At 44.6% G+C, this 15,770-nt stretch overlaps 1 protein-coding gene across 1 annotated transcript; it reads right to left on the bottom strand.

Moving 5' to 3' along the window:
- Positions 1-869: 869 nt before the first annotated feature.
- Positions 870-3,849, bottom strand: LOC113220031 (putative cystatin-9-like protein CST9LP1). The gene is made up of 3 exons (XM_026448609.1): positions 3,610-3,849; positions 1,907-2,020; positions 870-959 (listed from the first exon to the last, which is right to left on the bottom strand). The coding sequence occupies exons 1-3, from the start codon at positions 3,847-3,849 to the stop codon at positions 870-872; spliced, it is 444 nt and encodes a 147-aa protein (XP_026304394.1).
- Between the last annotated feature and the right edge of the window lie 11,921 nt (positions 3,850-15,770).

The raw sequence follows: 15,770 nt of genomic DNA on the forward strand, positions 1-15,770 counted from the left end.
CCAGGAGGCTGGGAGACTGGGACATTCACCTGCCTCCCTCCTGAAGATGGAGTGTGACTCTCAGACTTGACCTTAGGGGTTGGCAGCCATGGCACGAGGACCAAAAGCAGCCCAGTCTGGTTGCCTCCATCTGTAAACAAAGTCTTGTTGGGAAAGGACTGCTCTTATTTTTTTATGCATTGCCTATGGCTGCTTTCAACATACAAAGGCAGTGCTGGGTGGCTGAGAAAATGACTATAAGCCTACAAAGACCAAAATAGTTACTCCTTAAATCTTTGCAGAAAATACTTGCTGAAGCCTGGTCTGGGAGATGTGGACTGGGTGTCCATAGCTGCTGGCTATTCTCAGCTAACACACTAGGTATACATGGACACTGAGCATTAGTGCTGATGTCACATGTGCTGTGTGGGGTCCCGAGCCCCTGTCCTGCTCCATGTGCACATCCGGTGCCCCGGGAGGCCACCCTCACTGTCCCTCTGCAGCCTGCAAGGGGCCCTGAGACTACAGCTCAGACGCACCTTAGCTGTACCTCTGGAAGCGGCTCAGGAGGCCCAACAGGGGAGAAAAACTTACCCCTGAGAGCCCAGGAGGCTGCCCTGCTGAGAATAACTCCATCAACTGCCCAGGCCCCTCCCTCCAGAATCACCGTACACAAAGCTTCTTAAAATGCTAATTGTTAAGATGTATACTACATGATAAACTTAGACAATAAAGAATTTCTAAAATACCTCAGCATGAACTCCTAACACGTGGAAAGTAAGATCGCACAAGCACAGAGCTGCTCAGGCACTGAAGGGCCATGGGGAGGAACTGCCGATGTGCTGGAAAGGAGAGGACAGCATGTGGCCAGTCCCGTGGCTAGGACCCACTCAGGAATGCCCGCCTGAGCATGTCTTGTTCCAGAGGTCAAATCGTGTCCTCCAGGGCTCTATTCCGATGGTGAAGAAGCAGGTGCGGGTCTGAGGGAGTAAGCACAGGAAGGGACAGTGGGTGGGGGCTTGGGACGCAGAAGCTTGTGGCTTCTGCTATCAACACAGGTTCCATCTCAATCTTGCCCATTCCCAGGGCTGGGCTCTGGCCCCCAAGTATGGCTCTCCAGCCTGAGTTCTGGGCTGTTCCAGACTTCCAGGGTGATCTGTGGCCCCCTCCTGACCAAGGAACACCTATATTATCACCCTCCTCCCCAGCCAGCAGCCTCCAGGGAAACCCAGGCTGTGCAGTGTCTTTCATCCTCCAAAAACAAAATGGCACACTCCGTTCCAGAGGGAGCTGCTCTCAGATTTAAGCAAGTACTTAATCTATTACCTAATCCTCTGATAAGGGGATGGAGTAATGCTAGATGTGTTGTGCACAGTGTCAGGGTTCATTGTGTCCTTGTACCCAGGGCAGGCACTGCAGCTCAGCAGGAGCCAGAACAGGACCAGGAAAAGAAGGCAGTGGGGCCCTTCCTCAGCCTCCACCTGCCTCAGACTCTGGGTCAGGGGAGGGGGACCCTGAGAACCGCACACTCAGAGAGAGGTGATGTTGGATCCCCACCAGGCTCTGTCTTCAAAAAGCGGAGGAAGGCTGGGGAGGACGACCATAGAGGGGACAGTCTCTACTCAGGACTAGGAGACTAGGACCCCAGGGGACAAGAGCAGTCTGAAGGCCATGTGCCCTGGGTGCAGGCAGCTGCAGTGGCGTGACGTGGCAGAAGCAGGAAACTCCAATTGGCCAGGAGCCTGCAAGTGGACCCCTGGCTGCCTGCCCCTCTGTGCTCTCCACTAAGGCACAAGCAGATCAGCCTGGTAGAGGCTGCTGCGGGCTCACTCCTCTACGTCTCTTTGTCAGTTGCACCTGTGCCCACACCACCCCCCATGCAACATCCACAGCTGTGTCCAGGAGGGAAGCTGGTGTCTTGTCTTACATTGTTCAGCTCTGGGCTCTCTTGAAAAGGGCAGTTGTCAATGTCATCTTCAAATTTCCCGCACATGGTTCGGCCCAGTTGCAGATTCATGGAGAATGTCATCTTATCGTAACCCTGTTGAATAAAAAAGATTAAAGGGGACAGACTCTTTGAGTTGCTCATAGGTAACTCCTTGTGAAGATGTGACCTTGTAGGAAGAGGCCGGGACACTCCCCTCCATTGGGGAGCTCGCGCATGGGCCTGGCATCAGCTCACTGGAGGTAAAACCCCGGAGACCTTCTCTAGACTGAGGAGTTAAGAGCAAACAGAAAATATGTGTGGTGGGTCCTGGGACAGACACAGGCTGTCAAACCCTATTAATGCATCCTCTATGTCCAACTTCACCTCCTTGTCTCCCATGATGAGAGCCAGCTTCACTCCCAGCAGGCATGTGAGCCTGCAGCTGCATTTTCAGAGGACACATGCTGCATGCTTGGGAAGGTGTTAGCTCTCCATGAGTTTTCAGGGTAACCTCAGCCCTGCAGCCAAGGGAGCCTCATCTAGAGTGTGTTGTCCAACCTTCCACCTGACCTCCAGCAAGAGGAATGCAAGAATGCCACCCAGCACTCCCACTACACACAGGCACACACCCTTGGGACAATGGCTTTCAGAAACACCATCTGCCCTATTGCAAAGTGCACTCTGAAGTTCTCCTCGCTCTCCTTCCCACTCCATTTCATTTCACTTTATAGACTCCCTCCCCATGCATGCATTCCTCTCAGCCCCTAAACTGACTCTGGGATTGCCACATCTGGGAAGCCATGTGGAAGGCTCCACACCAGAGGGCCGGGGGCAGAGAACCAGCCAGGACCTTGCACAGAGTCTTTCCAGAGCTTAAGCTCTGTGCAGCACTGGAGTCCCTCTGCCCTTCTTTCAGGCTCTTGGTGCTGGCAAAGGAACAGCAATGCTCCTTCTCCCTCTAAACCAGAAGTTCTCCACTAGGAGGGCATTTTATTTGTTCATGCCTGCAGCCCGGATGAACTACACATTCCTGAATCATTTAGTGATTCTATTAAAAGGAGAACACTTTAGGATTAAGGACCATGGACTAAGGAAGAGTGTAACACAACATTCAACTCATTAAGTTTGGACGCAGCAAGGAGCCCAGAGCAGGTGGAAATCAGAGAACTGACCTCACCACGGCCGTCCGGAGCTGATGGTGCTTCCTTTTTACTTCTGAATTATCAGTTGTCTTTGTCTCTCTGTCTCTCTTTCTGTTTCTTTCTGCCTATCTGTCTCTGTCTCTCTCTTCCCTTTGTTTTATTCTGATTATCTCTTTTCCTAACTATCTCTTTTTAAATTTCTTTGAAATGTTTCTCAGTTTCTGTCTATGGACATTTTTTTGTGTGACCCATTTCCTCACCTGATGCATCATTTGCTCAGTTTTCCTTATTTTGAGGTCATTCTTCAGTTAAGTGATGCCATAAAAATCATGGAGGATGAATAATATATCTAGTATTGAGTAGATCTGGACTCAAAAAATTATAATGTATATCTTTCATAAATACAAAAAGCAAATTTCTGAGGTTGTATTTTACACAAGTTTAGACTACAAATGGTGAAGCAAGAGTCCTGGTTGAGCCCTGCCCCACACACTCCCACCCCTGCCCATCACTCAGCAGCCTGTGCTGAACACTAGGGAAGAAGACGACGTGGTCACCAACCTGCTCCTTCCAGGAATCCAGGACACGCACCAGCTTGTAGGCATACCAGTCCTTGCTCTGCTGGTTGAATGTATACACGGCAAACTCCAGGGTGGGAGGGAGATACACAGCAATTTGTTTTTGGTCATTCCACTCCTCTTCCTCTTGGAAACGCCAAGCATAAGTAACCAGGAGCTGGAAGCTGAAGAGAAGCAGCAGTGGCGCCCAGGACAAAGCCCTGCTCTGCAGCAGACTCGACATGGCTCAGGGCACAGCAAGCACCCCTGCCTCCAGTCTTCCCAGCCTGGACTCCCACAGGAACCTACTGCACCCAGTTCTGGCCCTTAAACTCTTGAGCTCAGGCGGAAACTCCTCCCTCCACGCCTCATCTCTGGCATTACAACCTGTCCCTCCCAAATGTGGCTTCACCTCCTCCAGATGAAGCTGTTTCAATCATCTCTTGTCCAGGGAGAGTAACAGTAACCGCGGGGGTGGGTTAGAAAGATCAGGGACCCCAGGGCGCAAGATCAGGGCATGAGGTCCAGCCACCACTGCTCCCTAGTGCCTCAGTGGGCTAGAGGAGAGCACCCACTTCCTTGGGTGTCCCAGGGTCAGACCCTGAAATAAGAGCAGAAGGGCAAGGGGTGTGAGTGGAAGATGATCCCTGGACATGCCAGTGGGGTGGGGAAGCAAAACCAGACACGTCAAGGACTAAAAGGAGGAGCTGCCGGAAGCAAAAGCGCTGAGTGAACAGAAGGCACGGCTGCACGGGGACTCATAAGGCTCCACAGCACCTGCCTGAGTATCAGCAACCTGATGCTCTAGGGCTCTGGGGCTGACGGTGAAGACTGCTCTTGGGCATCCTTCAAGGCTGCTTTAAAACTTAGGACCTGCTGCACCAGCAGAGCAACCTCCTGACAAAGAACTTGGAAACAATTAGTACAGGTACTTGCAGTTGGATTCAGCCACTGGAGATACAAGTTTGGCAAAGTTGGGGGATGGTCCCAGGAACCCCACTCTGCTGGAAGTCAGCAATAGAGGAGGGGGCTGGGGACAGAAACAATGCCATGCATTCAGCACCAGGTCACTTTCTCCTGAGCATAGCTAGACATGGATATGACCTGTGCTGAGCTCTGACCTTGGATGTGGCGGCCGTGAAGGATGACGTGCCCAAGCCGAGGATACTCCCAGGAGTTGGTGCATACCCTTCCTTCCCAGGCCTGCAGGATGGAGGGAGCATCCAGGTGGGACTCGGAGTCTATGGATGGTACTCACAGGAGTGGGTCTCAGCAGAGTTGCCTGCAGCACAGTCCTCACCCTCTGGCTGACCCTCTCAGACCTGAGTCACGGGTGACAAATGACATTTCACGCTTCCACCCCCTGAGATCCTTGTTGTCCCTTTCAGCAGCTGGCAGAACTTAATGAATTCACCTAGGTTCTTCGAGAGATGCAGGGAGTTGGGGGTAGGGGTGGAGGGGTGGTCCTAGACTTGGAGACCTGAGACCCAGTCCAGCTGTACGAGGAGCTGATTCTGCACCTTCGCCCTTCCCTGAGCTTTCTGAGCCTCACTTGTCCACTCCTCAGATGGGTATAGCATCATCCATCCAGCCGCCAGAGGCTTATTACTTACTGGACAAATTGTCCTCATGGAGTCAAAGTGCTGTGATAATTGCAAAGCTGCATGCTTAGATTGACAATTGTTCTGCACTGGCAGTTCCTTTCCTTATCTCTGCTGAGGGTACATCTGGACCTTGCACATTTGACATTTCTCCCCAGTGTCCAGGCCTGGATCACAGCTTGGGGAAGGAATGAGGGCAGGGCTCAGCACTGCCACCCAGGCTGACAACAAAGTGCAGACTTGGGGAGGTATTCTCACCACTGGGATGACTCAATGCACCTGCGTATCTCCAGAGGGCAGCACAGATGAAGGAGGCCAAGGAACAGGAAATTCCTGCAGAAAGAGGCTCAGAGGGAGGGCGGGCAGGGGCCCTGGAGACAGGCACAGTCTGACTTCCTTCCCATGCTCTCTCCAGAGCCTCACCTGGGTCCTCCCTCACACTCTCCTCACCCACCTGGAGCACGCTACCCATCTGCACCATGTACTCTCAATCTCCTTGATCTTCATATTGAGTCTATTTTTCTTTCTGAGTCACAGAATCATCATTTGTCCAAGTCAGATTTCTCCCCATTGTGGGAACAGTGAACAAACTTACCCCCCTCCCCAACAAGAGTATCATGGCCAAGTATAGGAATCTGTAGTTCACATTTAAAAGCCTTTGTCCAGTTCTCTCACATACATCACTAGTCAAAGAGCAAGGAAAAGAATTATTGCAGTAGTGACTTGGTACATGATTTGATCTCAGGCTGAGAGCATGCACAGCAATGCAAATGCAGGTTATATGATGATAAAAGAAAAAAATCCATCAAGAAGCCATGATAGTGATGAACCTGCATACAAATACCACTGTGGGCTTGGAGTATACAACAGAACAAATGACAATGTTACAGGGAACATGGCACTTCCACCATGATGTTGGGAGGGTTTCATATGTCTCCCGGAAGCTGGCTTACGGAAGCCTATGTGTTATAAAGGGTACAGCAGGGTTGACACATACAGTTAACTAGTCTGCTTCAATAGTTGCCTGGAAATTTCTTTACCTAATATAAAGTGTGAGGTACGTTTAAATGGTTGCAAAATAAACATAACATTTATAATCTTAACAATTTTAAGTATACAGTTCACTATTGTTTAAATATATTCACATTGCTGTGCATAGAATATAACTTTTTAAAGGAATGATCTGATAATTATGAAATTAAAGTGTTAATTGTATTACGGGGATATTGGCAAAACAACCCTGAAGGCATACTGCACTTACTGAGGATGATGTAATTGGCTGCTCCCTAATGTGTAAGCTGTCACCCCAACATCCCCTGAGGCTCTGTCCCACTGCCTGGTTCTCATGGGACACCAGGCTCCTTCTTCACAAGAAACCTGATTCTTTGATGGCAGGAGCTTTGAGTCTTCATCCTGGGCCTCTGTGCTGAACGTTGACAGGGAGAGGGCTGGCATTAGCAGGGCAGCCCCATCTCCTGGTGTTCTGGAACAGAGCAAGTTCTGTGGAGGATGGTGCCAGGATGGGCGCTTGAGGGAATCTGGAGCCAGGAGCCCTCAGCCAAGCAGTCTGTACCTCCCTTAGGGCAGCCTCACAGCCCAGAGATGTGCCACCATCTACTGGCCTAGGGTCTGAGCTGGTTATGAAAATGACCCCCACAAAGGTGTTTGGAAGATGAGTCGTGGTTGGATGCAGTGGCTCACACCTGTAATTCCAGCACTTTAGGAGCAGGGAGGGTCGCTTGAGCTCAGGAGCTCGAGACCAGCATGGACAACATCAAAAAACCCATTTCTACAAAACAGACAAAAATTAGCTGGCATGCTGGTGTGTGCCTGTAGTCCCAGCTATTTGGGAGGCTGAGGTGGGAGGATCTCCAGACCCCAAGAAATGGAGATGGAGGCTGCAGTGAGCCATGATCATCACACCAGTGCACCCCAGCCTGGGCAACAGAGTGAGACCCTGTCTGAAAAAAGAAAAAAAAGAAAAAGAAAAAGATGAGTGGTTACTAATACACATTGCCCTCCCCCGCCCCGCCACCATTTTTTTGTAATTTAACATTGTATTTTAGATTCAGGAGGGTACATGTGCAGGTTTGTTATATGGGCATATCGTGTGATGATGAGGTTTGAGATATGATGATCCTGTCACCCAGGTAGTGAGCATAGTACCCAATAGTTAATTTTTCAACCCTTGCCCCCCTCCCACCCCATCCTACTAATTTGTAGTATTTATCTTTAGCTTCCACCTATAAGTGAGAATATACCATATTTGGTTTTCTGTTTCTGTATTAATTCACTTAGCATAATGGCCACTAGCTTCATCCATGTTCCTGCAAGGGATATAATTTTGGTCCTTTTTTATGGCTGTGTAGTATTCCATGGTGTATATGTACCACTTTTTCTTTATCAAATACACTGTTGATGGGCAATTTGGTTGATTCCACATCTTTGCTATGGTAAATAGTGCTGCTATGAACAAAGACTGTATGTGTCTTCTTGGTAGAAGGATTTATTTTCCTTTGGGTATATACCCAGTAATGAGACTGCTGGGTCAAATGGTCATTCTACGTTTAGTTCTTTGAGAAATCGCCAATTGCTGTCCACAGCGGCTGAACTAATTTACATTTCCACCAACAGTGTGTAAGTGTTCCCTTTTCTCCACAGCCTCACCAACATCTGTTTTTTTTTTGACTTTTAAATATTAATCATAGCCACTCTGACCGGTGTGAGATGGTATCTCATTTTGTTTTCTTTTTTAACTTTCATTTTAGGTTCAGAGGTACATGGACAGATCTGTTTTCTATGTAATTTGCCTGTTAAGGAGTTTGGTGTACAGACTGTTTCACCACTCAAATAATAAGCACAGTACCTGACAGGTATTTTTTATCCTCACTCTCCCCTGGCCTTCCGCCCTCCACCCTCGAGTAGGCCCTTATTCCTTTCTTTGTGTTGATGTGTACTCAGTTCTCACTTATGGGCGAGAACATGTAGTATTTGGTTTTCTGTTCTGTGTTAGTTCACTTAGGATAATGGCCTCCAGCTCCATCCATGTTGCTACAAAGGACGTGATCTTATTCTTTCTTTATGACTGGTTAGTATTATTTACTGTGTATGTACCATATTATCTTTATCCAGTCTATTGCTCATGGACATTTAGGTTGATTCCCTGTCTTTGCTATTGTGAATAGTATGATGATGAACATACATGTGCATATGTCTTTATGGTAGTGTGATTTATATTCCTTTCTCTCCATACCCGATAATATGGTTTCTGGGTTGAATGGTAATTCTGCTTTGAGTTCTTTGAGAACTCACGAAATTGTTTTCCACAATGGCTGAACTAATTTGCTTCCCTACCAGCAGTGTATAAGTGCTCTCTTTTTTCTACAACTTTACTGGCATCTGTTTTTTTTTTTTTTTACTTTTTGGTAATAGCCATTCTGACTGGTGTGAGATGGTATCTCATTGCAGTTTTGATTTGCATTTCTGTAATGATTAGTGACACTGAGCATTTTTTCATATGCTTGTTGGCTACATGTATATCTTCTTTAGAAAAGTGTCTGTTCATGACCTTTGCCCACTTTTTAATGGGGTTATGTGTTTTTTTTCACGTAAATTTGTTTAAGTTCCTTGTAGATGCTGGCTATTAGACCCTTGTCCAAAGCATAGTTTGCAAAATTTTTCTCGCATTCTGTAGGCTGTGTGTTTACTCTGTTGATAGTTTCTTTTGCTGTGCAGAAGCTCTTCAGTTTAATTAGATCCTATTTGTCAATTTTTGCTTTTGTTACCTATGCTTTTGGCGTCTTCATCATGAAATCTTTGCCAGTTCCTATGTCCAGAATGGTATTGCAGAGGTTGTCTTTCAGAGTTTTTATAGTTTTGAGTTTTACACATAAGTCTTTAATCCATCTTGAGTTGATTTTTGTATATGGTGTAAGGAAGGGGTCCAGCCTCAATCTTCTGCGTATGGCTAACTACTTATCACAGCACCTTTTATTGAATAGGGGGTTCTTTTTCCATTGCTTGTTTTTTTTCAGCTTTCCTGAAGATCAGATGATTGGAGGTGTGTGACCCTATTTCTGGGCTCTCTATTCTGTTCCAATGGACTATGTGTCTGTTCTTGTACCAGTACTATGTTGTTTTGGTTATTGTAGCCCTGTAGCATGGTTTGACATTGGGTAACATGATGCCTCCAGCTTTGTTCTTTTTGCTTAAAATTGCCTTGGCTATTCAGGCTCTTTTTTGGTTTCATATTAATATTAAAATAGTTTTTGCTAGTTCTGAGAAGTATGTCTTTGGTAGTTTGTTGGGAATAGCATTGAATCTGTACATTACTTTGGGCAGTACAGCCTTTTTATTAATATTGATTCTTCCTATTCATGAGCATGGAATATTTTTTCATTTGTTTGGGTTATCTCTGATTTCTTTGAAAATTTTTTTATAGCTCTCATTGTAGAGATCTACAATATAGATCTTTGCTATATTCTGAGGTATTTTATTCTTTTTGTGGCAATTGTGAATGGAATTGTGTTCCTGATGTGACTCTTGGCTTAGCTCTCATTGGTGTATAGAAATGCTAGTGATTTTTTGTGCATTGATCTTGTATCCTGAAACTTTGCTGAAGTTGTTTATTAGCTGAAGGAGCTTTTAAACTATGGGGTTGTCTAGATATAAAAGAATGTCATCTGCAAACACAGATGGTTTACCTTCCTCTCTTCCTATTTGGATGCCCTTTATTTCTTTCTCTTGCCTGATTGCTCTGGCCAGAACTTCCCATACTATGTTGAATAGGAGTGAGGGAGAGGGTATCTTTGTCTTATGCTGGTTTTCAAGGGGAATGCTTCCAACTTTTGCCCATTTAGTATGATGTTGGCTGTGGGTTTGTCATATATTGCTTTTATTAGTTTAAGCTATGTTCCTTCAACACCTATTTTATTGAGAGTTTTTAATATGAATGGATGTCGAGTTCTATTGAAAGCCTCTTTTGCATATATTGAGATAATCATTTGGGTTTATATATTTTTTGCTCTGCTTATGTGATGAATTACATTCACCAATTTGTGTATGTTGAATCAAACTTGCATCTCAGGGATAAAGTCTACTTAACTGTGATAGACAAGCTTTTTGATGTACTGCCAGATTTGGTTTACTAGTATTTTGTTGAGGATTTCTGCATCTATTTTCATCAAAGATATTGGCCTGAAGTTTTCTTTTTTTGTTGTTGTGTTTCTGCCAGGTTTTAGTATCAGAAAGATGCTGGAATCATAGAATGAGTTAAGGAGGAAGCGCTCTTCTTCAATGTTTTGGAATAGTTTCAGTGGAAATGGTACCAGCTGTTCTTTATATATCTGGTAGAATTCAGCTGTGAATCTGTTTGGTCCTAGGCTTTTCCTCATTGGTAGGCTTTTTATTACTGTCTCAAGTTTGGAGCTTGTTATTGGTCTGTGCAGGAATTCAATTTCTTCCTGGTTTGATATTGGGAGGTTGTAGGTTTCCAGAAATTTTTTCAATTCCTCTAGGTTTTTTAGTTTGTGTACATAGAGGTGTTTGTAGTAGTCTCTGAGGGCTTTTTGTATTCTTATGGAGTTGTAGGTAATGTCCTCTTTGTCATTTCTGATTGTGTAATTCACATCTCAATTTTATTCAGTTTAGCTCTGATTTTGGTTATTTTTTGTTTTCTTTGAGCTTTGGGACTGGTTTGCTCTTGTTTTTCTAGTTCCTCTAGGTGTGATGCTAGCTTGTTAATTTGAAATTTTTCTAACTTTTTGATTGGGATGTTTAGTGCTATAAACTTTCCTCTTAACACTGCTTTAACTGTGTCCCACAGATTCTAGTATGTTGTATCTTTGTTCTCACTAGTTTCAAAGAATTTCTTGATTTCTGCCTTAATTTCGTTGTTTACCCAAAAGTCATTCAGGACTAGGTTGTTTAATTTTTGTCTAATTGTATGGTTTTGAGTGATATTAGTACTGATTTCTATTTTTACTGCACTGTGGTCTGAGAGTGTTGTGGCATGATTTTGTTTTTTTCAATATGTTGTGAATTGTTTTATGGCTGATTGTGTGGTCAATTTTAGAGTATATCCATGTGCAGATGAGAAAAATTTATGTTCTGGATTTTTGGGATAGAGAGTTCTGTAGATACCTGTTAGGTTTATTTGGTTGACAGTTGAGTTCAGGTCCCGAATATCTTTATTAGTTTTCTGCCTCAATGATCTGTATCATACTGTCAAATGGGTTTTGAAGTCTCCCACTATCATTGTGTGGTTGTGTAAGTCTTTTTGTATGTCTCTAATAATTTGTCCTACGAATTTGTGTGCTCCTGTGTTGGGCGCATATATATTTAGGACAGTTAGGTCCTCTTGTTGAATTTAACCCTTTAACATGATGTAATGCCCTTCTTTTTTCCTGAATGTTGCTGCTTTAAAGTCTGTTTTGTCTAAAATTAGACTAGTAACCCCTCCTTTCTTCTGATTTCTGTTTGCTTGATAGATTTTTCTCCAACACTTTACTTTCAGCCTATTGGTGTTGTTACATGTGAGATAGGTCTCTAGAAGACAGCATGACATTGGGTATTGCTTTTTTATCCAATTTGCTACTCTGTACCTTTTAATTGGGACATTTAGCCCGTTGACATTCAAGGTTAATATTTATACGTGTGGTTGTGATCCTGTAATTGTGTTGTTAGCTATTTATCATGCAGACATGATTGTGTATTTGCTTTATAGTGTCAATGGCCTATGTACATAGGTGTGTTTTTGTGCTGTCTGGTAATGGTCTTTCCTTTCCATATTTAGCACTATCTTAAGGAACTCTTGTAAGGCAGATCTAGTGGTAATGAATTCCCTTAGCATTTGCTCTTCTGAAAAGGATCTTATTTCTCTTTCATTTATGAAGCTTTGTTTGGCTGAATATGAAATTCTTGGTTGAAGTCTTTTTTTTAAAGTGCTAAATGTAGACCCCCATCTCTTCTGGCTGGTAGAGTTTCTGCTGAATGGTCCACTGTTAGCCTGATGAAGTGTTCTTTGTAGGTGACCTGCCCCTTCTCTCTTGTTTTATGAATTTGAGTGCTCCTGAGTGGGTGCATACATGTTTAGGATAACTATGTCTTCTTGTTGAATTGTCTTGTATAGTATCTCACAAGGGTTGCTTTTAACACTTTTTTCTTTCACTTTGACCTTGGAGAATCTGATCACTATGGGTCTTGGGTATGGTCATCTTGTCTAGTATCTTGCAAGGGTTCTCTGCATTTCCTGGATTTGAATGTTGGTCTCTCTTGTGAAGTTGGAAAATTTTTCATGGATGACATCCTGAAATATGTGTTTTAATTTGCTTCTTTTCTCTTCCTCTCTTTCGTGGATGCCAATGAGTCTTAAATTTGGTCTCTATATAATCCCATATTCCTCAGAGGTTTTGTTCATTCTTTTTTATTCTCCTCTCTTTATTTTTGTGTACTTGATTTAATTTGGAGAATCAGTCTTCGAGTTCTAATATTCTTTCATCAGCTTGGTCTATTCTGCTGTTAATAGCTGTGCTTGTATTATGAAGTTCTTGAAGTGAGTTTTTCAGCTCTATTAGATGAGTTTTGTTCTTTCTTAAACTGGCCATTTGGCCTTTCAGCTTCTGGATCATTTTATTGTATTCCTTAGATTGCTTGATTAGGTTTCCACTTTCTCCTGAATCTTGATGGTTTTCATTCCTATCCATATTCAAGTGTGTCATTTCAGCTATTTCAGGCTGGTTAAGAACCATCACTGGGGAACAAGCACAATCCTTTGGAATTAATAAGATATTCTGGTCTTTTGAGTTGCCAGACTTCTTGCACTGATTCTTTATCTTCTCTGTGGGCTGATGTTCCTTCAGTCTTTGAAGTTGCTGTCCTTTAGATGCGGTGCTTTTCTCTTATCTTTTTTGATGCCCTTGGGGTTTTGATTGTGTTATAAGGTGGGTTCAGTCACTGGTTTCTTTTCCTGGGCTGCATACACCTTTCTAACCCCTTGAGGGTAGAAAACTGCTGTACTGGAGGGGCTGAGGTGTTCCCAGTCTGTTGGCCAAATGGTTCAGTGAATTGTCCTGGCCAAAGCTCTTTGTTGAGGTGGATGACACAGGATCCATGCTCACCTGTGTGTGCCAGCAACTGCAGCAGCGTGTCGGGGTGCATGTGTATCAGCTGGAATACAGCACTGGGGGAGATCAGAGTGGCAGGATTCCTGCATGCATTCAGAGGCATGGTAAGGGTAGGGAGCTGGTGAAAGTAGGATTGCTGGCTTCTGTGCACACACTTGCACCAGTGGTGGTAGCGGCATGGCAAGGGCAGGGCTGCCAACATCCATGTGCTTGTTTGTGCCATTGGTGGCAGTTTGACAGGGTACCCATGAATCAGCAGTGGTGAGCCATTGTGGTGTGTATACATGGCAGCAGTGGGGTGGAAGGGTGTGTGCACATCAATGCATAGGCAGGAGATTGGAGGGAAAATCTGCCCATGAGTGCTGGCAAAGCAGTGAAAAGATCAAAGTGAGCAGAAGCCATCAAAGTGATGGAGGAATGCTGTAGAAAAAGGAGATTGCAGGTGGGTGGGGACCAGTCTGCTGAAGCTCTCCAATGGTCAGGTGCAGCCTACCAGTGAAGGAGCTGTGATGAGAGCACCAGGGAAGCACTCTGGTTGGGCATCAGAGCTGCAAGCAGGCATGGCCGGACTGGCCCCATCTCATGGACAAGACCATCCAGCTCTGTCCAGGTCTAACAGTCACCTTAAGACTAATATCTGCTAGAGGAGAATGACTATCCTTGGAGGATGAGCACCCCTGGCTGTGCTCCACTACAGATGTTCCCATACCAAGCTCTCTCAGATCCACATAGGCTGGATTTCTGCCCCTGCCACCTCTCTAAGTAGCTACTGTCTCTGCCAAGTCCCTGCCATGTCAAGTGTCCGTGGGGGTCTTGGGGTTTCCCACTGCTAGGATTCTGGTCTCCCATGGTGGGAGTGGGTCACTCCTCACCTGTTCAACTCACCCCTTCCCTATGAGTCACTGGGGGCCAGGAAGGAGTCTGGGTGATTGGCAGTCTTTTTCAGCATTCACAGTTTCCTTAACATTCAGCCCAGCATCTGCATCCTCCCTCCATCTACTGTCAATGCCTCCCTTCTGAAGATCTGCTCAAAGATTGCCAGTCTTCCCAGTGTCCCCATCTCTTGGTAGAAGGTGTTCCTTCTGGCTGCATCTAGTCAGCCATCTTGGCTCCTCTCGTCATTGTGGGATTGATTACTCTGATGAGTAGTAATGTTGAACTTGTTTTTATGTTTGTTGGCTGTTTGTATGTCTTCTTTTGGGACGTGTCCATCCATGACCTTTGCCACACTGGGCTTTTGAGTTTCCTTTTTGTAGGAATTTGCCAGTAGAGGAGGGGAGTGGAGTTAGTGAGAAATAGCAAATGAGATGGAGAGACATAGACAGAATGAGATCCCAAGGATAGCCAAGCTGCATCCATTAGGTGGTTATCAGTGCCTTTTAGTGGCCACAGTCTTCGCAGTTCAGTGGCCACAGTTTCTGTGTGGAGATGCTGGGTTCTAGAAGGAGACTTTCACAGCCTCCAAATCTAGTAATAAATGAGGCTCTGAAAAGACTGAATAATGTACTCTTTCCAGACAAAACTTAAGCTTTGTCCCTGTGAAACATGCCTCCAGCATTTATCTGCAGCTACACGTATACTTCAGAGAGGATAGGAATTCTCTGAAGACATGTTAAAAACCAAATATCTACCCCTTCACTTCCAATTCCCCTAGGAATCTGACCCACTAAGTCTGGGCAAGGCCAAGGAATATTCATTTCCTACCAGCACCCAGATGATGGACATGTTTCTGGTCCCTAAACTATACTTTGGGTAGTCCAGTTCCAAAATCCTTCTTTGAGATGTGGATACAGGCCAAACCAGAAGTGACAAGTAATTCACCTTGAAGGACATGGAGGTGGAGGATGGGAGTGCCAGTGGCTTTGGGGAGACAAATAAAATCAGGGAAGGGTTCAGAACACCATGTCTGGTGATAAAGATAAAGGATTTCTAGACCCAGATGTTAGTCACCGGGATGATACCTGTGGAAAGGAAAGAGTCTGCTTTAAAGCTGTGACCTGACCCTCTCCACAGTGGCCCGTTAGAGCTGAGGCTTCCCAGTAGCTACAATTGTGAGACTCACATTTACATTTTAGTCAATGCCCGGAATTGACTGTTTAAAGTTTTCTGATTTTAGCTATTATGAAGACTGTTGTGCTGAACATGTTATTTATATGTATTCGCATGTATGACTGATTGTTTCTTCCTTGGAGACAAGAGTTTTCAGAAGTTGAATTACTCAATTTTCTTAACTTCTTGATTTTTATTTTTAAATTTAATTAGTTATTTTAATTGCCAAATAAAAATTGTATAATATATATGTATATACACATGAACATATACACACAGAAACACATAAATATAATATAGAAAGTAATGTTTTAAAATATATATGCCTTGTGGAATGGCTATACCAAGATAACTAACATATGCATTACCTCACATACTCATCATTTTTTGTT

This window comes from Piliocolobus tephrosceles, unplaced genomic scaffold, assembly GCF_002776525.5.
Source record: "Piliocolobus tephrosceles isolate RC106 unplaced genomic scaffold, ASM277652v3 unscaffolded_240, whole genome shotgun sequence".
NCBI classification, from domain to species: Eukaryota; Metazoa; Chordata; class Mammalia; order Primates; family Cercopithecidae; genus Piliocolobus; species Piliocolobus tephrosceles.